The sequence below is a fragment of the Vigna unguiculata genome, chromosome 2 (assembly GCF_037176805.1).
Source record: "Vigna unguiculata cultivar grain cowpea cultivar isolate G323 ecotype 2 chromosome 2, ASM3717680v1, whole genome shotgun sequence".
Lineage (NCBI taxonomy): Eukaryota > Viridiplantae > Streptophyta > Magnoliopsida > Fabales > Fabaceae > Vigna > Vigna unguiculata.
Window position 1 is genome coordinate 14931527 of NC_140793.1, and position 25954 is coordinate 14957480.

At 37.0% G+C, this 25954-nt stretch overlaps 1 protein-coding gene across 1 annotated transcript; it reads left to right on the forward strand.

Annotated features, from left to right (window-relative positions):
• Positions 1-16440: 16440 nt before the first annotated feature.
• On the forward strand, positions 16441-17226 carry LOC114174468 (uncharacterized). Its single transcript, XM_028059307.1, has 2 exons — positions 16441-16674; positions 16906-17226. The coding sequence occupies exons 1-2, from the start codon at positions 16441-16443 to the stop codon at positions 17224-17226; spliced, it is 555 nt and encodes a 184-aa protein (XP_027915108.1).
• Positions 17227-25954: the final 8728 nt, after the last annotated feature.

A 25954-nucleotide genomic window follows, 5' to 3' on the forward strand; every position in this document is an offset into this window, starting at 1 on the left:
GGCAAGGAAGAGTTACTCACCCAACCACTACTATAGTCACTCATGGAAGGGAAAAGCTAAAGAGAAACATGATAAATTTCCTTCTAAGTCTCACCAAGTACCATCAAGTAAAAATAAGTTACCAAATGGTCACACTCACCATTCCACTTCTCAAAGATCAAGTTCCATTAAATGTTTTAAATGTTTGGGGTATAAACACATTGCTTTGAATTGCCCAATGAAGAGGACAATGATCTTAAAGAAGAGTGATGATGAGAGTGAACATTTTGCTTCCCCTTCCCCCCAAAATACTTCTCCCCACACTTCTTCTTCAATTGAAAGGACTAAACCCTTTGAAAGTGGATTGTTAATGGTAAGGCGCCAACTAGGGCAAGTTCCCAAAGAACTTGATCCTTCTCAAAGACAAAACCTTTTTCATGGAGGGTGCCTTATCAATGACAAGATATGTCACTTCATCATAGATAGTGGAAGTTGTGTAAATATGGCTAGCCCAAGGGTGGTGGACAAGTTTGGCTTGAAAACCATTCCTCATGTCAAACCCTACAACCTATCATGGCTTAAGGAAGAAGAAATAAAAGTAACTAAACAAGTCCTCATTAACTTTTCAATTGGCAACTTTAAGGATGAGGTATTATGTGACATTGTGCCTATGGAAGCCAACCATATTTTGCTAGGTAGGTGATAACGCTGTCGTTGACGCGTTCAAATTAATACTACTTATCTATAACAACTTCAGTATTGTTAAGAAAGTAGTCAACAAAATAGTAAGGGTAAAGTAACCCAAAGTCGTCTCCCAACGAACACAGAATTGATTTTTAACAAATTAGTTCTTATAAAACTATACAAAGCGGTTAGTCAAACAAAATAAAAAATATAGGGGATTCAGATAAACAAAGATAGAAATAAAATTTAAAAGATAAAAAGAAATAAAAACAATAGAAAAGAAAATAGATTGATTCCATTGCTTTTTCAAAATAGATTCATCATCGGTTATCTAAAGATTATTGCTCGATTAATTATTATTGTAGATTTACAAATTAATCAATGTAAAGTCTCAATTAATTTGTTGGCGTTCTCACTTTTAACCAAAGTACAGTCTCAATTAAAAGTGAGAACTTTTAGATTATCCACAGTAAATTCAACCAAAGTACAGTCTCAATCAAATTTACTATGCCTAATCATGTCTATTCTTTTATCTCCTCACCAAATAAAAAGCTTAATTAATCAAAGTAAAGTCTCGATTAATTTTCATTAGAGTAAATACCTTTAACCAAAGTAAAGTCTCAATTATTGGTAAAAACTCATTTAATCATATGAAAGTTTCTAAATAAAATCAAAGTAAAGTCTCAATTAAATTTAAAAACCCTTGACTCGTATGATCAATATGCATATAGATTTAAAATCATTACTTTTTATGTGATTCAAAGATAAAAGACATAGATAAATTAAAACCTCAACAATAATAAAAAGAACAAAGAAATTAATTCATTCTAACCTCAAAATCCATAACGAAATTACAATGGAATCAACCCAAGAAGTTTAGCAATCCATGGAATACAAAATAAAAAGAAGAATAGAGAGAAGAAAAGAGAGAGAAAGGAAACGAAATTAGGCACCCCTAAGGGTTCCAAAACTCCGAAGTCCCGAGCTTGTTTTCTACTTCTCCCTTGGTCTCTTTATATAGGAATTGGACTGGGCTTTTCTGTTGCTAAAATCTCTCAAATATCTTTTGAAATAAAGATAAATATAAATATTAAAAAATACTTGGAGAGATATAGACTATTTGACAAATATAATTGGTTAATAATTTATGATATAATTAAATAAATTAATTATTTAAAGATATCTTATAAATTATCACCAAATAATATTTGTATTAATTTTCTAAATAGCCTATTTTCAATTTTGTAGTCCAATTTTGCAGAGGCATCCAAAAATATCAATATTTGCAGTTAAACCCCTCTCCTTTGACCAGTCTTTGACCAGAGTTGACTGTTTGACCAGCTTTTGAATGCTTGACCAGATTTGACCATTTGACTATTCAGTGTCCATTGAGAGGATGACACGTGGCAGCTCCTTCTCTCTCCCAAATTAGGGTTTCACTCTCACACTTTTCTCCAACACGTGATGATGGCTGCGGCTGTGGTGGCTGCCTTTTCTTCTCCGGCGAAGGCACGGCGGTGGATGCTTGAAGGCGCGTTGCAGCGGCCACTTTCCATGGCTGTTCGAACAGCTGCTCTGGTTTGTCACACACGCAGGTTCATGGTCCGTCACAGTTGAGGTTCTGGTTGGTTCGTAGTGGTGGAGGCGCTGCGTTTTGCGCGATGGAGAAGGTGGTTTCCATGGCTGCTGGCGTGAGTGCGCGAAGGATTCGCAGTGCAGGTGCGCTCTGATTCGCGAATCTGGTGCGTGCTGGAGCTGCGGTGCGAACGTGGTGAGGACAACGAACGATGGTTCTGCGTCAATGGTGGCAGCGTTCCGCAATGGTGGCCGAGAGTGGTTGCAGGTGATGCTGCTGCAGTTGATGCGTCATTCACGGTGCAGTGAAGGCGTTGACGGCATGGTGCAGGGACGGTGGTGGCGGAGCAGTAGCTGCCATGGTGGTCGTGAGTTTTGGCTGCTAGGGTTTGAGGGAAGAAGATGATGACGTGGCACTACTTAATTGGTTCACATGCATGTGCAAGGATTAATGCCACGTGGAATGTTTTAATTGGACAGATTTAAAAGTTGGGGATTGCCACATGGCCTGATCTGAGTGAGTTGGGTTTAAGTGGTAAGAGGGAGTGAAAATAGACAAATGTAGGGGTGTAGAAGTAAGTTTTTTTTGTAGCCCATTTGGAATGAGGGGAGTGCATATGTAATTTAGGGGTGCAAAAGTGATTTTTCCAAAACTTGTTAATTTCAGCCTTCTTTAGAGGTGTTTGTAATTTCAATCAATTTATTTTTCCACCTTTAAATAAGCTTAATCTTGACTTCAGCTGCATCAACAAACGTTAAAATATCCAAAAAATAATTTATGCAGCTAAAAATCACTTTTTAAGACAATTTTATCACACATGCTCAAACAGTCTAATTAACAGAATTATCAATTAAATCACTCTTTAAGCACACAAATTCAATTAAATACCCAGAGTTAAATACTGAATGAGGGCAAAAATACGCACTCATCAGTAGGCCATGGCAATTTGATAGAAAAGTTGTTTATGATGGCCATGCAAACACTTATGTTTTTTCCTCCCTAAGAAAGAAGTTCACAATCCTACCTCTCCCACCTCCACAAGAAAATGAGGACAAAAATAAAATAAAAGATGAAAAAGAAAAAGAAAAGGAGCAAGCTTTCACCAAGGACTTACTCTCCTACAAAAAGAGTTTTTCAAAGCAAGAGGTGCAACACCACTCTTCATTTTCTTCCCAAACAAAGAGAGATGAACAAAAACACAAGCAAGAAAAGGAGAGTGGCATTAAAAAGAAAGAGGGCACCTCCAAGACTAGGGATCAAATCATTAAAGATGAAGAAAGTTCTCATCAACTCAAGTCAAGCTCCATCAACAAAGACTTCAAGAATTTGAGGTCAAATTCTCTCCAACAAGGGGAAAATGATAAAGGATTGATCCCTATCAAGGATGATGGCCCATGGCACATGCTTAGAAGAAAGGGAGTTCCTTGATCCCTTCCTTTGCTTTTATTTTCTTTAGTTTAAAATTCCTTTAAGTTGGCTTGGTTGACTATTTTTGAGTTGACTTGTTGACCTTGACTTTGGGTTGACTTGTTGACTCAAAAGATTATCTTAACCTTAAACCAACATGCTAATAAATTCCTTAATTTGCTTTTGTAGGAATAAGAAAGGAGGAGGACCACATAGGAGACACTTGGCGTCCTAAGGAAGAGAGAGAAGGAATAAGACTTTCTAGAAGCATCTAGAAAGGGGAGGCCCACATGCCTTGGACACCAAGTCTTCTAGAATGTTCTAGAACCTTCCTTTTGGGAGCCTTGGCCATGAAGACTTGCCACCTAGATGGCTTGGACGAAAATTCACCCTAGGATGACCTACTTTCTAGAACATGCTAGGTTTCTTTTGTAATCCTTTAACTTAGTTGTTTTGCTAAGGGGCCCCTAGACTTGTCTATTTAAGGGGACCTCTAACACTTGTACAAGGGTTGAACATTTTGGAGAAATTATACACTTTGTGTTTCAACCTTTTGTGAGAGCATTCCTCCTTAGGGAGTGGAGTTCTTTCAAGCTTTATCTTGCCTTGGCAAGTGGCGGCATACACCACTCATCTTCAAGGTTGCCATGGCTTCTTCTAGCCTAGCCTTGTAGTGGCGTGAATCCTCCATTCCTCCCATTTCCCTTGCTTTTCATTTTATGTTTCTTTACTCTTCTTGGTTTATATTGTTTCTATTATATGTTTTTCCTTTTGATTTCTTACTCCCCATCAATCCATTCTCCTCCTCTCTAGAACCTTGGAAAGGAACCTTCACATCTAGATAGCTTGCTATCTTAATGTCCAGTGGGGATTTCCTTGGTTTTCTTAATCAACTCACACCATATTCAATAATCTTAAAAAGGAACAAGATAATCCTTCATCAATCCATGATACTCAATCCCTCATAAAAGTACTGAATGAGGAGATGCTCGTTTATTTGGTGATGAGGACATGAAGCACATAACTTTTTGAATCTTTCCCAATACTCGTGAATATTTTCTCTTTCTTGTTGCCTTATCCCATAAATATCTTTGCAAATAGGAGCAACTCTAGATGCTGGAAAATACTTTTCCAGAAATAATCTTTTCAGAGTCTCCCAAGTATTGATGGATCCTGGCGGAAGGCAGTATAACCAATTCTTAGTGGCATCTTGCAATGAGAATGGAAAAGCCTTAAGCTTGATATGTTCCTCTGTCACTGTTGTAGGTCTCATGGATGAACAAACAACATGAAATTCCTTCAAATGATGGTACAGGTCTTCTCCTACTAATCCATGGAATTTGGGTAAAAGATGGATTAACCCAGACTTAAGCTCACATTCTCCATCTGGATATTGGATGCACATGTTTTGTGTAATTGCTGCATCCGGTGAAGCCAACTCTCTCTTATTGTTCTTTCTTCCATTCTATCTTCTTGAATTTCTGGTTCAGGTGATGGATCAGAAGATATGTTAATCACCGGAGGTGATTCTAGTGGTACACTTTCAGTGGTAGGTTCAGATGATGATGGTGCTCCTTCAGTAGAACACCTGAGTTCAAGTCTCCTACGTGATTTACGCAAGTTCCTTTCAAGTTCTGAATCAAGTTGATAAAATTGACCCAGATTGGCCCGAGTCATGCACTATGCACTCCACCTGAAAGTGTTTCTCTGTGTGTTTTTTTTCTTCCTATTCTTGTTTTAGAGAAAGACTTCAAGAAAGAAATGAGTTAAGATGTCGTTGGGTCTACTCCCAGGAAAGAGAGGTGTGTCACGGTGGACAACTTAAATACCAAGTCTTTCCTAGACAGAGTTTTCCAAACTAGTCTCAAAAAATTTCTTAAAAGAAATTCTTAATCAAAACAAAAATAGAACTTTGCTTAGAATATATTAAAAGAAAACTAAAGACTACAAAATAACAAACTCTATTAAACGTATATGCGTAAAATAAATAAATAAATAAAAATAAAAAATAAAATAAAATAAATAAATAAAAACAGAATCAAAATAAAAGAAATACTAACCGTACTCCCCGGCAATGGCGCCAAATTTGATATCGCTGTCGTTGGGCGATCAAATTACCAATACTTAACTTTAGCAACTTCAGTATTGCCAAGTTAGTAGTGAACAAAATAGTTAGGGTTAAGATAACCTTGAGTCGTCTCACAACGAATACGGAACTGGTCTCAAATATTTGATTCTTAAAAATGCAATTAAAACTAGCAACTATAAAAATAGGGGGTTTTGATATGCAAAGAAAATGACACGGAAGTTTGTAAACATAGTAATAGTAAATAGGTCAATTCCATTGCTTTTTCTAAATAAGATTCTTCATCGGTTATCTAAAGATTATTGTTAAATTAATTATTGTTGTTGATTTACAAATCAATCAATGTAAAGACTCAATTCATTTGTTGGCATTTTCACTTTTAATCAAAGTAAAGTCTCAATTAAAAGTGAGAATTGTTAGATTGTCCATAGTAAATTCAATCAAAGTACAGTCTCAATTAATTTTACTATGCCTAATCATGTCTATTCCTTTGTTTCTTCACCAAATAGAAAACTTAATTAATCAAAGTAAAGTCTTGACTAATTTTAGTTAAAGTAATTACCTCTAATCAAATTAAAGTCTCAATTATTGGCAAAAACTTATTTAATCAAATGAAAGTTTTTAAATAAAATCAAAGTAAAGTCTCAATTTAATTTAAAAACCTTTTAACTCATATGATTAGCATGCATGTAGATTTAAAATCATTACTTTCTATTCGATTAAGAAGCAAAGGACATAGATAAAAAAACACAACAATAATCAAAATAACAAACACATAAATTCATCTAACCTCAGAATCCAGTTAAGAAATTACAGTGGAATCAACCCTTAAAGCTTAGCCCTCCATGGCTTTGATGGAATACATGATAATATATGATGAAGGAAAGAAAATAAAAGAAAAGAGAGAATGAGAGATGTGATGGATGACTGTGTCTGCCAAAACTAGAGAGTTCTCAGTGTCTGAGTTGTCCCCTCTCTCTGCTCCCTTAAGTCTCTTTATATAGGCTTCAACTGGACTTTGGGCTTTATCTATCAGTTGCTAAAAATCTTTTATTTTTATTTAATTAATTAGCAACTTAATTCCTGTCCAGTTTCCAATTTTGCCCCTCTTGTTTAATCATTTTTACAAAATTGACCAGAATTTGACTGCTGACTTTGACCAGTTGACCAGTGTTGACCACTTTGACTGTCCAATAGCAGCCTGACACGTGGCGCAGAGTGCACTTTCTCTCTCCAAACTAGGGTTTGCTGCGTTCAGGGTTTCATGGAGGCTTGTGGCTGCTGCAATGGCGGCTGCTCCGGCGAATGGTGGTTGCTCTAACATGGTTTCGTGGTGCTGCAAGGTGCTTAGAGGCGCGGTGGATGCGCGCTGCAGGTTGGTGATGCGTCGCGGTGGCCGGCGGCGAGATTGGTGGCTAGGATGGCGGCTGCCATGGTGATGGTAGGAGAGGAGGAAAATTAGGGTTAGTGTTTCATGTGTGAGATGGAGGAGATGATGATGTGGCAAGATCTGACTGGTCAATTTGGTGAGTGGAGGATTATGACACGTGTCTTGTTCTGGTTGGCTAATTTTAAACGGTGGGGATTGCCACATGGCATGATCTGGTTGAGTGGAGTTTAAGTGGTAGGAGGGGTGCAACTTAGTGAAAACTAGGGTGTAGAACAAGTTTTTTTGGTGGTCCACTTTAGAAGGAGTGTTCAAATAAAATCTGGGGGTGCATTTAGCTCCTGATTTATTCTTTTCCAGAATTTCCTGATTTTGGACTTATTTTGTAACTTTGAATATTTTAAATCCACACTATTAATGTCCAAAAATAAATTCCAACTGCATTAACAAACGTTAGAATATCCAATAATATTTTATGCAACTAAAATCAATTTTTACGCCATTTTTACCAAACTTAATAAATCCAATAATCACAAATCCTAATTAAATCAATCTTTAAGCACAGAAAATTCAATTAAATCCCCAAATTTAAATATTAAATGAGGGCAAAAATTTGAACTCATCAATACTCCAAACTCTGTACTCTCTGATTATTCATGTATGTGACGTTTTATCAATTTGGGGTTATCCAGTTTCTGGGATATTACATTTATGGTATCAGAGCGGTCGTTCCTTAGGATCTATGGTCTAGTGTGCCTGCTTAGCTACCGTTGTGGCTTATGTGTTACTAGCTAAGGTCTCATCTAACCTAACTCTTGCTTTTCCTGTGTGCTAGTGACATGACACCTCAATGTAGGAACTCTTAGCCTTCCCAAGGGGACGCACCAGATATCGCTAGGGCGATAGAAGCAATGGTGGCTGCTATGACACAATAAAGTACGACTATGATGCAACAACATGAAGCATCAATGCAACGACAGATGACCTCGCTGAAGCAACAGTAGCTAGTAATGCAGCAGATGGAGGCTGCTAGGGTGGCTGTTGAGGATGCTCACAGACAACACATGGAAGCCCTCCGCCAGCTGGAGGAGAACAGGGTAGCCGCCCCTGCATTTGGTCCTGAGCCACAACCTACTACCAGGGAGTGGAGCCTGGAGGATTTTCTCAAACACCGCCCGGTGAAGTTTGGGGGCAAGACCAGTCCGGACGCGGCAGACCAGTGGCTGAAAGATCTAGAGAGAATATTTGATGCTAAGATGTGCCCCGAGGAGAGTAGGCTGGCTTTCGCGATGTACATGCTCACGGGTGAGGCTGAGCACTAATGGATCAGCACGAAGTCCATCATGGAGGAGAGACAGGAACAAATCACTTGGGACGTCTTCAGAAGAAAATTCCTTTCCGAGTACTTCCCCAACAACATCAAATATGCTAAAGAGGTAGAATTCTTACAGTTAACCCAAGGAAGCAAGTATGTAGCTGAGTATGCAGAAAAGTTTAAGCACCTCAGTCGTTTCTACACCATGCCACTGGATGAGGAGTGGAGATGTAGGAAATTCGAGAATGGCCTCCGCGGAGATCTTCGTCTGATGGTGGCCCCACTTTCCATTAAGGACTTTGCAGCCTTGGTGGAGAAGGCTAGGGTCATGGAGAAGATGAAGGTGGAGGTGGAGACTCAGCATCCACACCAGTAGAGAGTGGGAGGACCATCGGGATCCAAGCATACACACGAAGAGAGGAGGAAACCCTACACTAGGCCCCATTTCCAGTCTCAAGGGTCTAGGGAGTCGTCTCCCCAGTAGAGCAAGATTCAACGCTAACAGTGTGGGGGACCACACAAGAGGAATGTTTGCCCACAATTTGTAGGCTTCAAGAAGTGCAACAATTGTGGCAAGAAGGGCAACTTTGGGAGGGACTGTCCCACCCTTGCTAGTGCAGTGACGTGACCTCCAGTACAGACTCCTACGCAGAACCAGTAGAGGAGGGGAGGCAATAGGCCTCAAGCATCGGGCATAGTTTACGCCATGACAAGAGCGGAAGCAACGGGTTAAGGTAACCTTGTTATAGGCCATTGTTTGATAGCTGGGAAAGCTTGTTGTGTGTTATATGACTCTGGAGCGACAGACTCATTTGTGTCAGATGCATGTGTGAAAAAGTTGAGTCTGCCGGTGTGTGAGCTGCAGTGTGAACTTGTGGTGTCTACTTCGACATCAGATTTGGTCAGGACGTCGTCCTTGTGCGCTAGGTGTCCGGTGGAGGTAGAAGGACGAAGATACAAAGTGAATCTGATCTGCCTACCTCTACAAGAGTTGGAAGTGATCTTGGGGATGGATTGGCTCTCAGCCAATCGCATCCTTATAGACTGCCGAGAAAAGAGGTTATTGTTTCCCAACTCAGGGGAGTCTGAGTTGTTATCATCCTAGGGAATAGTGAAGGAGATTTAGAGGGGCGCGTAGTGCTTCATAATTTTCACTCGTTTGGAAGTGGAGAAGGAGGAAGGGGCATCGATCATACCAGTAGTACACGAGTTTAAGGATGTATTCCCAAAGAAGGTACTAGGGTTGCCTCCCAATAGAGGGGTGGAGTTCTCTATAGACCTAGTGCCAAGAACCAGGCCAATGTCAATGGCTCCATACCGTATGGCTCTGGCAGAGTTGGTGGAACTCAAGAAGCAGATAGAGGATTTACTGGGGAAGCAGTTCATCTGACCCAGTACCTCGCCTTGGAGAGCGCCGATACTGTTGGTGAAGAAGAAGGATGGGAGTTCACGGCTGTGTGTAGACTACAGACAACTGAACAAGATGACCATCAAGAACAAATACCCCTTCCCGAGAATAGATGACTTGATGGATCAACTGCATGGGTCAGCAATATTCTCGAAGATTGACTTGCGGTCGGGTTATCATCAAATATTAGTGAAGGCGGATGATGTGCAGAAGACGACCTTCAGGTCCCGGTATGGACACTACGAGTATGTGATCATGCCTTTTGGTGTGACCAATGCTCCAGCGTTGTTCATAGACTACATGAACCAAATATTCAGACCGTTCCTAGATAAGTTTGTCGTAGTCTTCATAGACGACATCCTTATCTATTCTAGGACTCAGAAAGAGCATGCCGAACACCTGAGGCTAGTGCTTGGTATCCTAAGGGAGAAGCAACTATATGCTAAACTGTCCAAGTGTGAATTTTGGATGGACGAAGTGCAATTCTTAGGACATGAGATATCCGCCCAGGGGATAGCAGTTGATCTAGCGAAGTTTGATGCAGTAGTTAAGTGGGAAAGTCCCAAGTCAGCAACAAAAATCAGAAGTTTCGTGGGATTGGCTGACTACTATAGGAGATTCATAGAGGGATTCTCCAAGATAGTGGCACCTTTAACACAACTCACACGGGAGGACCAACCTATCACCTGGACAGATAAGTGTGAGGAAAGCTTCCAAGAGCTTAAGCGGAGGTTGACGAGTGCTCCAATCCTAGTAATCCTCGATGTTGGAAAACCATTTAAGGTTTACTGTGATGCCTCTCATCTAGGGTTAGGCTGTTTGTTGATGCAGGAGAAGAAGGCAGTGGCCTACGCTTTGAGACAACTCAAAGTGCATGAGAGAAACTACCCAACTCATGACTTGGAGTTGGTGGCTAATGTGTTTGCCTTGAAGATTTGGAGGCACTACCTCGACGGTGCCCAGTTCCGTGTCAATGACCACAAAAGCCTCAAGTATCTATTTGATCAGAAGGAGCTGAATATGAGGCAGAGGAGATGGATGGAATTCTTGAAGGATTATGATTTTGAACTCTTGTATCATCCGGGGAAGGCAAATGTGGTAGCAGACGCCTTGAGTAGAAAGACAGTGCACGCCACTCATCTTATGTCTATGGCTAAGTTGGCTCAATTGTACTTCAAGGAGATTGATGATGAAGGATTGACCCCAACCAAGGATGGGGGCACATGCTTAAGAAGACTAAGCATGTTTAGAAAGGAAGTTCACTAATCCTTCATCACTTTCATTTGTGTTTGTTATTTTTGATTCCCTAAGTTGACTTAGTTGAATCAACTTTAGTTGAATTGTTTACCATTGACTAGGTTTGACTTGTTGACTATAGTTGACTTGACTTAAGCCAACATGCTAATCTATGTTTATTTGCTTTGTAGGTTAATTAGGAGTAAGAAAACAATGTTAGGTGGCGCATGGTGATTGGGGAGCATAAATGATATGGAGGAGAGAGTAAAACAAAGGCATAAAGCATAAAGTAAAAGGCATAAAACAAGTGTACCTATGTACCTTTGGTCTCCTTTGTTTTTAGTACACTTTGGCCACATTTTGGAGACATATGAGACACATTCTTTGTCTCCTTTTGTGCTAGAACGAAATTATCCTTGCACACACCATAGTTAGGTCTTTTGTCTCTCATTTTTTGTAACCTTATTTGACCTAGTTTCTAGAAGCTAGGGTTAGGTTTTTGTAGAGACATCCTTAGGTATCTTTTATTTGCTTAGAGGCCCCTAAACTCTTCTATATAAGGGGTGCTCTTAGACATGTAAAAGGGTTGAACATTTTGAAGTAAAAACACTCTTGTGTCTGAACCATTTGTGAGAGTTTCCTCCCTTGGGAGTGAATAATTTTAAGCCTTATCTTGCATAGCAAGTGGCGGCACACATCCACTCATCTTCAAGGTTGCCATGGCTTCTAGCCTAGCCTCTTAGTGGCGTGCTTCTCACATTTTTACCATTTCTTTCCTTTCCATTTTATGTTTTCTTCTTCCTTTAATTGTTCTTGGTTTTCTATAGTTTATGTGCTTTCCATTTCCTTTTTGTTTTGAATCAATCCATCATCTTCTTCTCTTGAGCTTTGTGAAAGGAACCTTCACATCTAGATAGCTTGCTATCTTAATGTTCAGTGGGGATTTCACTTAGCTTTCTTAATCAACTCACACCATATTCAATAATCTTAAAAAGGAACAAGATAATCCTTCATCATTTGGTATCAGAGCTTTGGTTGTCCTTGAATATGGTGGTTTCATGTTCTAACCTTGTCTTGTGTAGCTATCTTTGAATGGTCCACATAAAAACAGTGCTGGCAGCAACGTGTGCGTTTTTGAAAAAAATACTGCAGCTATCTCAGTGGTCTAAAAGTAACGTTCTTTATATCAAAAGAAAGCTCTGTGAGTCTAGTTTCTAACAAAAAAAGAATTATTGCATTTGTAGTTCTGTGGAGAGAGTTATGATCAAATGAGTGAGCAAAGGTCAGAGCTGCCGAGAATACGAAAAACAACGTTTTCAGGTTATGTTGTCGCAATTTTGGCTTCGGTTTTGTGACTCTTTTGCTCCTAAATGTGGTTGGATAACATGTCTTTTGATGCTTAGTCTTTGAGCCTCAAATCCATGAGTTTAAATGCATGATAGCTACATGTTTGTGTCTTTGTGTATGTCATGTTGAGTATTTAAATGTGTCTAACTTTTGCTTGAGTCTCTTGTCATATGCTTCTTTGAGTTTTCTTGTTCTTGTTTCTATGTTTTTGAACTATTGCATGAGATCTATGCCTTGTGTTTTTGTATGCTCCTTGAAATTGATTTTGACCTAATTTTAAGGAACTAAGTGTTCAAGACATCCTAAAACATCCTTCTCATCATTTTAAGTACCTAATTTTGAAAAGAAAAAAGTGTTTTCAAGACCAAAAACAGTTTGGCCAAGAGCTTTTACAATGCTTGGTGAATCCATTTGGCCATTTTTACTAGGTGTTATGCTACCAAATTTTATACTTGAATTTTGGGTGATATTGGCAAATTAGTTCCATGCTTTAACTTGGTTATGATCTTTCTTGGTGTATGCATAATTTGAGGTATAATCTTGGCTTGTTCAAATGCTTTCCATAGAGTCTTTAAAAGTGTTTTTCATTGCTTTAGTCTTGTTCAAGTTTTGTCTTTAAAACAAAATTTCCTTAGAAGTTAAACTTTCTTGTTTTTGTGTTTTTCTTGCTTGTCACTAGGTGTTCTTTGTTGTGTCATAGTAGTTTTCTTTTCTTGAAACTCTTGGGATGTTGTGGCCGAATCACTTGTCTTGCATTTAAAAGGTTTTGAACAAGTTTTTAAAAGTGTTTGCTTCACTCCTTTGGTGGATTTTGAGTGCTAGCCTTGCCTTGTTACTTTGGGAGTGTGATCTAAACACTTGGGTTGCATTTTGGGTTGGATTTGGTCTCGATTTTCATGTTGTCTAACCCCTAATCCATTTATTTTGTCTCGGATTTGAGTGTTTTTGTTGTAGGAATCATGGCAAGTTCATCAAATGCACCTACACCAAACAAAAACAATACATTGATGAGATTGCTTCGGGATTTGGAGTTGTCTAGGAAGGAGGCCTTTGAACAATTGAGAAAGGACAAGGAGCAAAGTGACCTAAGAATCCAAGAGCACATTCAAAGGCTTGAAGCTAAGGAGCAAGAAAGAGAGGCTAGGAAAAGAGGGCATTCTAGGCGCAAACCATCACAAGAGAAGCAAACTCCAAAGATTCCTAAGTTCAAAGGAGAAAATGACCCAAACATCTACATTGAGTGGGAACAAAAAGTGGACCAAATTTTTACCATTCATGTAGTTAGTCATCAAAAGCAAGTAGATTTGGTAGTCTTAGAGTTTGAGGATTATGCCATGACTTGGTGGCATCAATTATGTATGGACAATATTAACCAAGAGTCACTCGCGACTTCTTGGAGAGACCTTAAAAATTTGATGCGCGCTAGATTTGTTCGTTCCTACTATAGGAGGGAGACTCTTTTGAAGCTCCAAAGGCTTCAACAAGGGTCCATGTGTGTGGATGAATATTACAAGTTAATGGAGTCCATGCTTCTAAAAGTAGGACTCCAATTTGAAAGTGAAGAGGAAAAGGTAGCTAGATTTGTGAGTGGGTTAAGGAGGGACATACAAGATTTAGTAGAGTTATATGAGTACTCCTCTCTTGACAAAGTTTTACATTTGGCCATCAAAGTTAAAACTCAATTGCAAAAGAAAAAAGAGGCCAAGAGGAGTGGTTCATACAATGACTACTATTCTAGTACTTGGAAAGATAAAGAAAGAAAACATGATAAATCACCACTCAAGAGTTCCAAAGACCCACCTCCTAGGACTAATTCGTCTAGGCCTTCGAATGAAACTCCTAATTCTTCTAAAGGTACAAGGACAAGTTCTATAAAATGTTTTAAGTGTTTGGGATATGGGCACATAGCTTCAAATTGTCCCACCAAAAGAACCATGGCCTTAAACCTTAAAAAAGAAGTAGAGAGTGAACATTCTTCTCCCCCTTCCCCCAAAAGTACTTCTTCCCACACTTCTTCTTCAAGTGAAAGGATTAAACCCTTTGAAGGTGGATTGTTAATGATAAGGCACCAATTAAGACAAGTTTCCAAGGAACTTGACCCTTCTCAAAGACAAAACCTTTTTCATTCAAGGTGTCATATCAAAGACAAACTATGTCCCCTCCTCATAGATAATGGAAGTTGTGTAAATGTGGCTAGCACAAGGGTTGTGGACAAGCTTGGCTTGAAAACTATCCCTCATGCCAAGCCCTACAAGCTATCATGGCTTAAGAAAGAAGACATTAAAGTAACTCAACAAGTCCTCATTAACTTTTCAATTGGAAATTTTAAAGATGAGGTGTTATGTGATGTTGTGCCTATGGAATAAACTCATATTTTGCTAGGTAGGCCATGGCAATTTGATAGAAAAGTCTTTTATGATGGCCATGCTAACACATATGCTTTCTCCTACCAAGGCAAGAAGTTCACACTCCTACCTCTCTCACCCAATCAAGCAAATGAGGACCAAAATAAAGTGAAAGATAAGAGAAAAGATGAAAATGAAAAAGAGCAAGTTACCTCCAAAGTGTTACTTGACTCCAAAAAAAGATTTCCAAAGCAAGATGGACATCACCATTCTTCCTTCTCTTCCAAGGCTCAAAAGGAAGACCCAATGCCCAAGCATGAGAGGAAGAATGGTCTAGAAAAGAGGGATGGCCTAACCAAAGCTAGGGGTAATACCCTTAGAAAGGATGGAACAAGAGCTCATAAAAGGGAGGTGCAAATCCTCCCCCAAATCAAGTCAAGCTCCATCTACAAAGGCTTAAAGAATTTGTGGTCAAATTCTTTCCAAGGAGGGGAGGATGATGAAGGATTGACCCCAACCAAGGATGGGGGCACATGCTTAAGAAGACTAAGCATGTTTAGAAAGGAAGTTCACTAATCCTTCATCACTTTCATTTGTGTTTGTTATTTTTGATTCCCTAAGTTGACTTAGTTGAATCAACTTTAGTTGACTTGTTGACCATTGACTAGGTTTGACTTGTTGACTATAGTTGACTTGACTTAAGCCAACATGCTAATCTATGTTTATTTGCTTTGTAGGTTAATTATGAGTAAGAAAGCAATGCTAGGTGGCGCATGGTGATTGGGGAGCATAAATGATGTGGAGGAGAGAGTAAAACAAAGGCATAAAGCATAAAGTAAAAGGCATAAAACAAGTGTACCTATGTACCTTTGGTCTCCTTTGTTTTTAGTACACTTTGGCCACATTTTGGAGACATATGAGACACATTCTTTGTCTCCTTTTGTGCTAGAACGAAATTATCCTTGCACACACCATAGTTAGGTCTTTTGTCTCTCATTTTTTGTAACCTTATTTGACCTAGTTTCTAGAAGCTAGGGTTAGGTTTTTGTAGAGACATCCTTAGGTATCTTTTATTTGCTTAGAGGCCCCTAAACTCTTCTATATAAGGGGTGCTCCTAGACATGTAAAAGGGTTGAACATTTTGAAGTAAAAACACTCTTGTGTCTGAACCATTTGTGAGAGTTTCCTCCCTTGGGAGTGAATAATTTTAAGCCTTATCTTGCATAGCAAGTGGCGGCACACATCCACTCATCTTCAAGGTTGCCATGGCTTCTAGCCTAGCCTTGTAGTGGCGTGCTTCTCACATTTTTACCATTTCTTTCCTTTCCATTTTATGTTTTCTTCTTCCTTTAATTGTTCTTGGTTTTTTATAGTTTATTTGCTTTCCATTTCCTTTTTATTTTGAATCAATCCATCATCTTCTTCTCTTGAGCTTTGTGAAAGGAACCTTCACATCTAGATAGCTTGCTATCTTAATGTTCAGTGGGAATTTCACTTAGCTTTCTTAATCAACTCACACCATATTCAATAATCTTAAAAAGGAACAAGATAATCCTTCATCAATTGTGAGGTTGCATGGGGTGCCTTCGAGCATTGTATTAGATAGGGATCCACGGTTCACATCACGGTTTTGGCAGACCTTGTAGAGTGCTCTGGGAAATAAGCTCACGATGAGTTCAGCCTATCATCCTCAGACAGATGGTCACTGTGAGAGGACGATCCAGTCACTTGAGGACTTGCTACGGACATGTATACTGGATCACTTGGGCGCTTGGGATGAAGTCTTACCATTGATTGAGTTCACCTATAATAATAGTTTCCACGCGAGCATAGGGATGGCACCTTATGAGGCTCTTTATGGCCGGAAGTGTAGGACTTCTTTGTGTTGGTATCAGGATGGGGAGGTAGTGTTGGTTGGACCAGAGTTGTTGGAACAGACCACCGAGAAGGTGAGATTGGTGAGGAACAAAATGCAGGCTTCACAGAGCAGACAAAAGGCTTATGCAGACCGCAGGAGGAGGCGCTTGGAATTTGAGGCTGGGGACCACGTATTCTTGAGGGTGACTCGAACCACTAGTGTGGGAAGGGCTCTTCGCTCAAGGAAGCTTTCTCCTAAGTTCCTTGGCCCCTATCAGATCTCAAGGAGGATTGGGTCGGTGTCTTATGAGATAGCTTTGTGCCCTCAGTTGGCAAATCTTCACCCGGTGTTCCACATGTCGCAGTTGAGGAAGTATGTCTTTGATCCCTCTCATGTGCTAGAAGCAGAGGATGTACAGATCAGGGAGGATGTCACAGTGAAAGTACCACCAATGGCTTTAAAGGTTAGAAAAATTAAGGAACGCGGGGGAAAACAAGTCAGTCTAGTCAAAGTCATATGGGATCGAAAAACCGGCGACTCGACTTGGGAGTTGGAGGAAGATATGAGGAAGTCCCATCCACAATTGTTTACCTGGTAAGTTTCTATTTTCGAGGTCAAAAATTTTGTTGTTGGGGGGATTGTAAAGTCTCATTTTTCTTGCTGCCTTAAAGTTTAGGGCTTGGCCTTTTATTGGGCCTAAGGTCAGCCCACTTAGAGGCTTCAGGACCCTAAGCTGCCCTTTCAATTCCCACTTCTGCTTGCACTTGGAAAACAGCTCACTCCCAACTCTTCTCTTCGTTACAGAGCTCTGCTAGGATTTTGGCTTCCCTCCTCCTCCCAAGTTAGCTTATCGACCTTTTCCATTCCCCTATTCCACGTAAGTTCGCTTAGCTCATCTTCACCTTTCCAAGCTAGTTTTCTAAGCCAACAAAGATTTGCCATGATAACAGTATGTTCTTTCTGTTTCCCTCTAATTAGCTTTTGAATCTAATCATGGAGCTGTTGTGCTCGGCTGTTGTGTGTCAGAATATCTTTTTCTAACTATATCCAGGTAAGGGAAGCTAGGGTCCATTTGTCTAGATCGTTTTCTGCTTGTTCTACTGCTATTGCATGATTCTGTGGATTGTATGCTATTGTGATGTGATAAGAATGTCGTTTGGCCTTTGGGTTTGGTGTATGTGTGACTGTTGTATGAAGAAACGGTGGCGGGCACTGGTTTTCTCGCCTAAGCGAGCATGCCTCGCCTAGGCGAGACTAGCAGAGGCTCGCCCAAGCTTTCTGCGCGAACAGTCGCTCAGGCGACTCGTCTGCAATTTTTGAGCGAAGCGTATCTCACTTAGGTGAAAGGGGACTCGCTTGAGCGAGAATCTGCAGGAGTCACTGTTCCACTACTCGCACTCTCGCCTAGGCGAGAAGCGACTCGCCTGAGCGAGAGGACGTCCTGCCTGAGCGAGGTTTTCTAGCCTGAGCGAGGCTGGGGCAAGTTTCGTGCTATAACGTGAATGGCCAATGATGTGATAGTTTGTTTGATTGATTTGAATGCTTTCCTAGAAAAGGTTGAGGGATAATGCCTTGATTATGTATGAGGGTGAGATGTATATGATATGTTGTTCCATTGTGTTTGAATTGGAAAGCATGAGTTTTATGATGGGTTGTTATGCATGATATTGGTATTGTGGGAAACTTTCTGATTGGTTGGTGAATCATGTACCAAGTGTGAGCAGGGCGTAATTCCATGACTCTTGTAGCGAGAGCTCATGGTGGCACCTCATCCGTCGGACGTAATCCCATGGACCCTTCTAATGGGAGTCCCTGGTGGTGCCTTAACTATTGGACTTAATTCCATGGACCTCGTGGTGAGAGTTCATGGTGGTGCCTTAACATAAGGACGTAATTCCATGCGAGTATCGTGGTGGTGCCTCAAGGCCAGGACGTAATTCCACGAAGGCCACGTGGTGGTGCCTCTTGTAAGGGTGTAATTCCGCGAAGGCCTCGTGGTGACGCCGCACTGTTAGGACGTAATTCCACTACTTAGTGGTGGTGCCTTAGTTACGTATCCGGATAGTCAAGTCTTGGTGTCTCATATGTTTTGGTAACTCTGGTATAGATGCTTGTTATTTATGCTTGGCTTTGGGATTACATGTGGATTGTTATAATATGAGATTCCTTTACACTAGCTTACCCTTTTGCTTGCTTGTATGTTGTGTGTGGTCTTCTCTATTGCAATGATCATCAATTCTATTGATGTGAGCAGATGTGAGAACCCCTGGCAGTGGTATGGATAATAGGGATGCTACAGCTTGATGGATTGGATGAATATTGGGCCCACTGTGGGGCCCATCACTGAAGGATTTTGTTAGTTATGTTTCTCTTGTCCGCACAAGACCTAGTATAGTTATTTGCTTTTCCAGTGTACTTTGTTTAGGCCGTGTGGAGCCTCTTTTATGTAATCTGGGAAATTTTTGGCGTACTGTATGCCTGCATACTCCAAACTCCGTACTCTCTGATTATTCATGTATGTGACATTTTATCAATTTGAGGTTATCCAGTTTTTGGGATGTTACACAAAATGTACTACAAATTCTATATAAATAAAGTTAAGTAATATCAATTCATCACATGACAACCCACATGCAAATTTATTATTAATAAATTAACTTTCTTAAATATTTTAAAATCTTTTTAAAAATTGATTAACATCCATGTTATTTTTTCGACAAATTTGATTATCTCTAATAGAAATTTTACTTATTAATCGTCTTAAAAACATATAAAGAAAATATGCAAGATCTTGACTCAATGAATTATGGGTTGAGTCAAAGTAAAAAAAAAAAAGGATGATGTTAACTACACTTATGATTAAACATATTTAATACACACATTTACAATTTTATCATACAATAAAACACTTTCAATATATTTCATTTTCAAATTTTAGTTCATTTTCTTTTGGTAGTAATAGATTGGATTCAATGTAGGGCTGGGCATAATTTACTAAACTATACTAAACTATAGTTAATTGTACTATATCAAACTAAAATATACTAAACTATTCATAATAATAATAATAATTAAACTGTATTATAAAATAGTTCAGTTTTAAGAAACTAAACTTATGTTAAGTTAATTATATTAACTATTGAACTATAGTAGATTGAAAGAGCAAAATACCTCAAATAAAATATTGGTATTAGGACAAGAATTGGACTTATGTGTTTTATATATTACGTTCTATTCTTTCTCTTTCATATTAAAATATTTATTTTATTTTGTCTTAATTTTTTTCTTTACTCTTGTTTTGAGAAAAATATAAAATATTTATAATTAATTTATTAAAAAAATTATAAATTAATTCAAGATCTTATTTTATTTTGAATGAATTTCACTATGTAATGTTATTATTATGTTATGATTTTACAGAAGTTATTTTTAAAAATTAATTTTTTTGACAGCTAACATTTTTATAATTTTTTATTTATATTAAAGTTTTCTTAACTTAAATATTGAAATTAGTATAATAAATATAAATATTAGTACTAAGGTATTTTTTATTTTAAAATCTTATGTAATATTAATTTTTAGTTTTAAAATATTTATTATGTGGCGTCAACTTTTTTAAAGCGAATTTATTTTAAAAATTTCTTAAAATATTAATTTTAGAACTTCATAAAATTTCTAGAACATTTTTGACATAAATATTAATGAATACAAATGTTAAAAAAATATTAATTTTGAGAATTTTCTAAAATAAATCCTTTTAAAAAATTTGACGCAACATAATAAACATTGTAAAACTAAAAAATAATATTACATCAGATTTTAAAATATAAAAAATAAGTTAATACCGATATTTATATTTATTATATTAATTTTAATATTTTAATTACATTTTAAGTTACGGAAAACTTTAATATAAATAAAAAAAATTATAAAAATGTTAATTGGTGTATTGAAGTATCATGCATATTTCAAGTATTATTTCCTAAGGACTTTCAAATTATAAACTTTAGATTATTATTGTGTAGTACAATCATATGTAATTAGTGCAATTCGATTCAAAATAGTGTAATTCAGTTCAAAAATAGTGCAAATCAGTTCAAAATCAATGCAATCCGGTTCAAAAATAGTACAATTCAGTTCAAAAATAGTGAAGTTTATTAAAAATCAGTGCAATTCGGTTCTAAAACAGTTCTAAAACAGTGTAGTTAAGTTAAAAATTAGTGCAGTTTAGTCCAAAAATAGTGCAGTTCAGTTCTGACGTAGTGCAGTTCATAAAACAGTTCAGTTCAATTTATATTATAATGCATTGCAATTCAGTGCAGTGCAGTTCAATCTAGTTTTATTTTTAAGAATAACAGTTCAGTTCAGTTCATCTGAACTGTTTTTCAGTTTAGTGCAGTTCATGCGAACAACTTTTAGTTCAGTGCAGTTTTTGGTAGTGCAATGCAGTTTGATTTATTTTGCCCAGCCCTAATTCAATGTACATATTTGTTTTAATTTGGAATTTTTGGCTCATCTTACCTTTGCTCAATATTTTGGTCATAACTTTTTTTATAGATTTTTTTTCTTAATTTTAGTTGTATTGGATTTTACATTTTCGGGTCTTTAAAATCAAGGTTAAAATACTTTTTTTGTCCCAATTTTCGTCAAGTTTTGTCAAATAAGTCCTAATTTTGGTTTTGTGTTCAAATAAGTCTCAATTTTTGTCAATTTTGTTCAATTGGGTCCTTTTTGCTAACACTGTTTAAATCATTAATGGCCACGAACAGTGACTACCACGTGTCACTTCGTGATTTTTTTGAATTTTTTTCTTTTTTTTCTTGAATTTAAAAAAAATATATATTTTTTTAAATATCCACGTGTCACATGTCAAAGTTAATGTTTTATATTCAATTTGGTCCCTATATTTGTTATTTTTGTTCAATTTAGTCACAACTTTTGTTAACATGAACCAATTTGGTGCTTCTCCAAATTGAAATCAAATTTAATTTTTATATTAAAGTTCACATTTTTTATTAAATATTTTTATATAATATATTAATATTCACATTATTATAACTTTGATATAAAAATTAAATTTGGTCACATCTTCGATAGAAACAAAATTGGTCAATTTTAAACAAAATTGGGACTAAATTGAACAAAAATAACAAATATAGGGACCAAATTGAATATAGAACATTGACTTTGACATGTGACACGCTACTAGGTTGACACGTGGACATTTAAAAAAATTAAAAAAAACCATGAAGTGACATGTGACAGTCATTGTTCATGATCGTTAATGATTTAAACGGTGTTAGCAAAAAATGACCCAATTGAACAAAATTGACAAAAATTGGAACCTATTTGAACACAAAACCAAAATTAGGACTTATTTGACAAAATTTGACGAAATTTGGGACAAAAAAAGTATTTAAACCTAAAATCAACATATGTTTTTTGAAATTTAGAGATCTCTTATGTTTTATACTATTTTTAGAAGTCGAGACATATTTGTGAATTTTTTTCAAACAACCCATGCAAACTAGATTTTCACTGTATGATGAGTTCATGACTCTTCTTGAGGAATGACTCTTCCTAAGGAAAGACTCTTCCTAGGAGGATCACTAGGAGCATGACTAAAAAGGAGATCTCATCCTCGCCTATTTCTTTAACTTTGTTTACCATTTCTCCTTACATTAGGCACCTAATCTTGTTTGTTTGTTTTTTAGGTTTGCTAGTGGCATCTTCCCTTTTGAGGTTGTCATCTTCTAGAGGAATTGATAAGAGTTCATCTTACTAAATTTTAATGAACCAGGTATTATGGTTCAAGTTGATTAAGAAAGTCTTAAGAAAATTCCTACTAAACATTAAGATAACAAGATTATCTAGATGTGAATGTTCACTTCACGACACTCGAATAGGAAGAAGAAAGGATGAATTCAGTATAACCAAAAGACAAGAACTAAACATAGAAACAAAACAACAATAACAAGATATAAGTTGAAAATGAAAACAAAAAGATGAAAATAGGAGATGGAAGAATAGGGAAGGGAAGCATGCCACTTTGGGATGGATGATGAGTGCATATTTTCACCCTCAATTAATTTTTAATTTTAGATATTTAATTGAATTTTTTTTACTTGAAGATTCATTTAATTAAGATTTGTGATAATTAGAATTATTTAGTTTGTAAGATAAAAATAACTTAAAAAGTGTTTTTCTTTTTGTATAAATTCTCTTTGGATATTCTAAATTTGTTGATGCAACTAAAGTTAAAATTGATTCATTAAAAATGTAAAATTAAAAAAGATTAGTAAATTTTAGAAAGAAAAAAATCAGGAACTACATGCACTTGTCGTTTTTATTCATACACTCCACTTATTTTATCAGAAGACCCATTAAAAAAACCTATTCTACACTCCTAATACATCTATTTTCACCTCTGCTACCACCACTTAAAATCATCATTAACCAAATGATGCCAAGTGTAGCAATCCTTAAATTTTAAATCAGCCTAACTACATCTTAACACGCATAATCTCGCACTAAAAATTTTGGCCATTAACAACTTGCCACGTGAAAATCATCTTCAACCTCTCACCGGCCAAAGCCCTAAACAAATCATTGACAGCCACCACCGTCAACCACCTGCAGCAGTCCGTTCGGCCACCACTGGGCAGCACACTCTAACAATCTCACGATCACGCACACGTAGAAGCGTCGAACACGCCAGTTTTCATCACCATAGTCCACCATGGCAGCCTCCGCGTTCACGCCAGAACCAGCAGCACTACCGTGCGTGAAGCAAACAAACCAATTCACGGAGGCCACGAATCCACCGCCGCACTGCACCACCAAAACGTGACCCAAATCTCACCTACAACGGGCCTCGTGCCGGTTTGTTCATTACCATGGAAGCAACTTCAATCTGAACTTGTATCTCGCGTAGCCTCTCCAACGCGAAACATGCATCTTGATGGCACTTATCATGCACTAGATCAGACCTGCAGAAAACGCAGAACCACGACACCATAACGAAGCAACCATCAATGCGCCAGACAGCCATAGCGCAATGCACTTCCTTCATGAAACGTAGCAAAACCCTAAGGAGGAAAGAGAAAGATGATGTGAGAGAAAGAACTGGCTTACCACATGTCAACTCGTAATTGATCAGTCAAAATGTCAAATAACCAAAGTTTGGTAAAAAATTTAAATTTGGTTAAAGTTTGGTCAAAGGTTAAAGAGTTAAAGTTCAAATATCGATATATTTGAATTTTTCAATAAATTTGGACTACAAGATTAAGTATGGGAGATTTGAAAAAATAATGCAAATATTAATAATACATGAGATATAATAATTAATTTATTTAATTATATCATAAATTAACAATCAACTATATTTGTGAAATGGTTTTAAAACTAGTTATGTCTCTCCAAATATTTTTAAATATTTTTAACAACTATAAAGATGCATGATATTGATGATTATTTTAAAGATATTTGAGATATTTTAGCAACAGAAAAGTCTAGTCCAAGTCCTATATAAAGAGATTAAGAGGAAGTAGAAAAAAAAGTTCAAAAGTTTGGAACTTTGAAGTTTAGGAACCATTTAGGGGGACCTAATTTCTATCTCATCTCCACTCTCTTCTTCTATTTTTATGTTACTTTTGCTTTCCATGGAGGGCTAACCTTCAAGAGTTAGTTCCATTGTAATTTCTTAATTAGATTATGAGGTATGATGAATAAATTTGTTTATTCTTTTTTTTCTTGTTGTGATTTATTTTGATCTATGTCTTTTGGTTCTTAATATAGTAAAAGTAATTATTTTTATATTGTAGAAAGTTAGCACATTATTAAATCTAGATAATATAACAATCATATGAGTGCAAGTGTTTTCAAATTTTATTTAACAACTTACTTTGGTTAAATTTAAAAAATTTCACATGATTGAATAATTTTTGCTAATAATTGAGAAGTTACATTGATTAAAGGTGAAAACTTTGATTAGAATTAATCAAGAAGTTACTTTCGTTAATTAACTTTTTACTATATATAAGAGGTAAAGGAATAGACATGATTAGGCATAATTAGAATTTGGTGCCATTCTCAAGGAACACAGTTAGAATTTTTATCATTTTGGTTCTTAGCAATGGACTATAATTACTATCCATAACAACCATATGTTCCACATAGTTTTTAGCAACAATATGTGTTATAACAAATTGTGTGAAGATTTGGTGCTTGAGGATTTGATGAAGATATATGAAGCCATGATAAAATTGATGAAGGTGTGAAGACTTGATGATTCACATGTTGATCAAGCCTGGCATGTGTGTGTGTGCTAAATCTGGATTTCACACGAAGAACACAAGCTTGAAGATTGGTTCTCAAAATGTAGACCATTTCGTATTACATAGATGTAGAAGGTCTGGTTGGTGTCTTTTAGCCTGTTGAATTGGTTTTAACAGGTTAAATGTCTTACTATAGTAGTTTTATTTGTTATGTATTCAATCAATTGATTTATTTTTTAATCGACCAATTTTGCTTAAGTTAAGTGAAATCAATAGATTGAATGAAAAATCAACCTGTTGAATTTGTTAACAAATTGACTATATAATATGTTTTTCTAGAGAGAGGTGCAAGACTTACCATTTTGAGCGCGAAATCATTGTGAATTTTATGGAAAAATCTCTCTCTGGATCATACAAAATTGCAACCTTTGGTGATTGATCTTTGATCTTTCTTGGAGCAATTTTGCTTGGTTTAGGAACTTAGAGAAAGAGGTTTGGTTGGCTAGGGAGAGCCTCCATTCAAGTTTGATCTTTCTCAAGTTTCTTTGTTGTTTCTGGTGGTTTTCCAGGTCAGCAAGTGTGATCTTGTTGTGCTTGTTGAGATTCTTAGGGGATTCAAGAGTCTTGGTGTGTATATTTACTTATTTTGAAAGTGTGATCTTATGGATTGTGTAAATCTTTTGAAATAGTGCAAGTCAGGCTCGGGTTGCCTTGACAAACTGGATGTAGCTCAGATTTGAGTGAACCAGTATAAAATTTATGTTCTTGTGCTTGTCTTTATCCCTTCTCTTTTGATTTGTGCTTTAAAGTTTCAAGAATTATGGTTTGTATATTCTTTTAACTATTCTTGTGTGTTATAGCACGACCTGAGACTTGACTCATATCTGTATTACTCATTTGAATCAATATGGATAAGTCTTTCATTCTGTTTTCGGTTTAAACTATAAATTCAAAATTCAGCAGAATTCCAGTATTTCAATCGATTGATTTAATATTTTGATATATTGATTTGCACTATACTGTTAATTGTTTAATGAAATTAGCTGATTG

Bases quoted from the DNA above. Each gene is read 5' to 3' on its own strand.
- LOC114174468 (XM_028059307.1), top strand. From the start codon at position 16,441: ATGAGTTCAGCCTATCATCCTCAGACAGATGGTCACTGTGAGAGGACG. The intron at 16,675-16,905 runs GTAGTGTTGGTT...GGCCCCTATCAG, and splicing joins GTTGGTATCAGGATGGGGAG to ATCTCAAGGAGGATTGGGTC.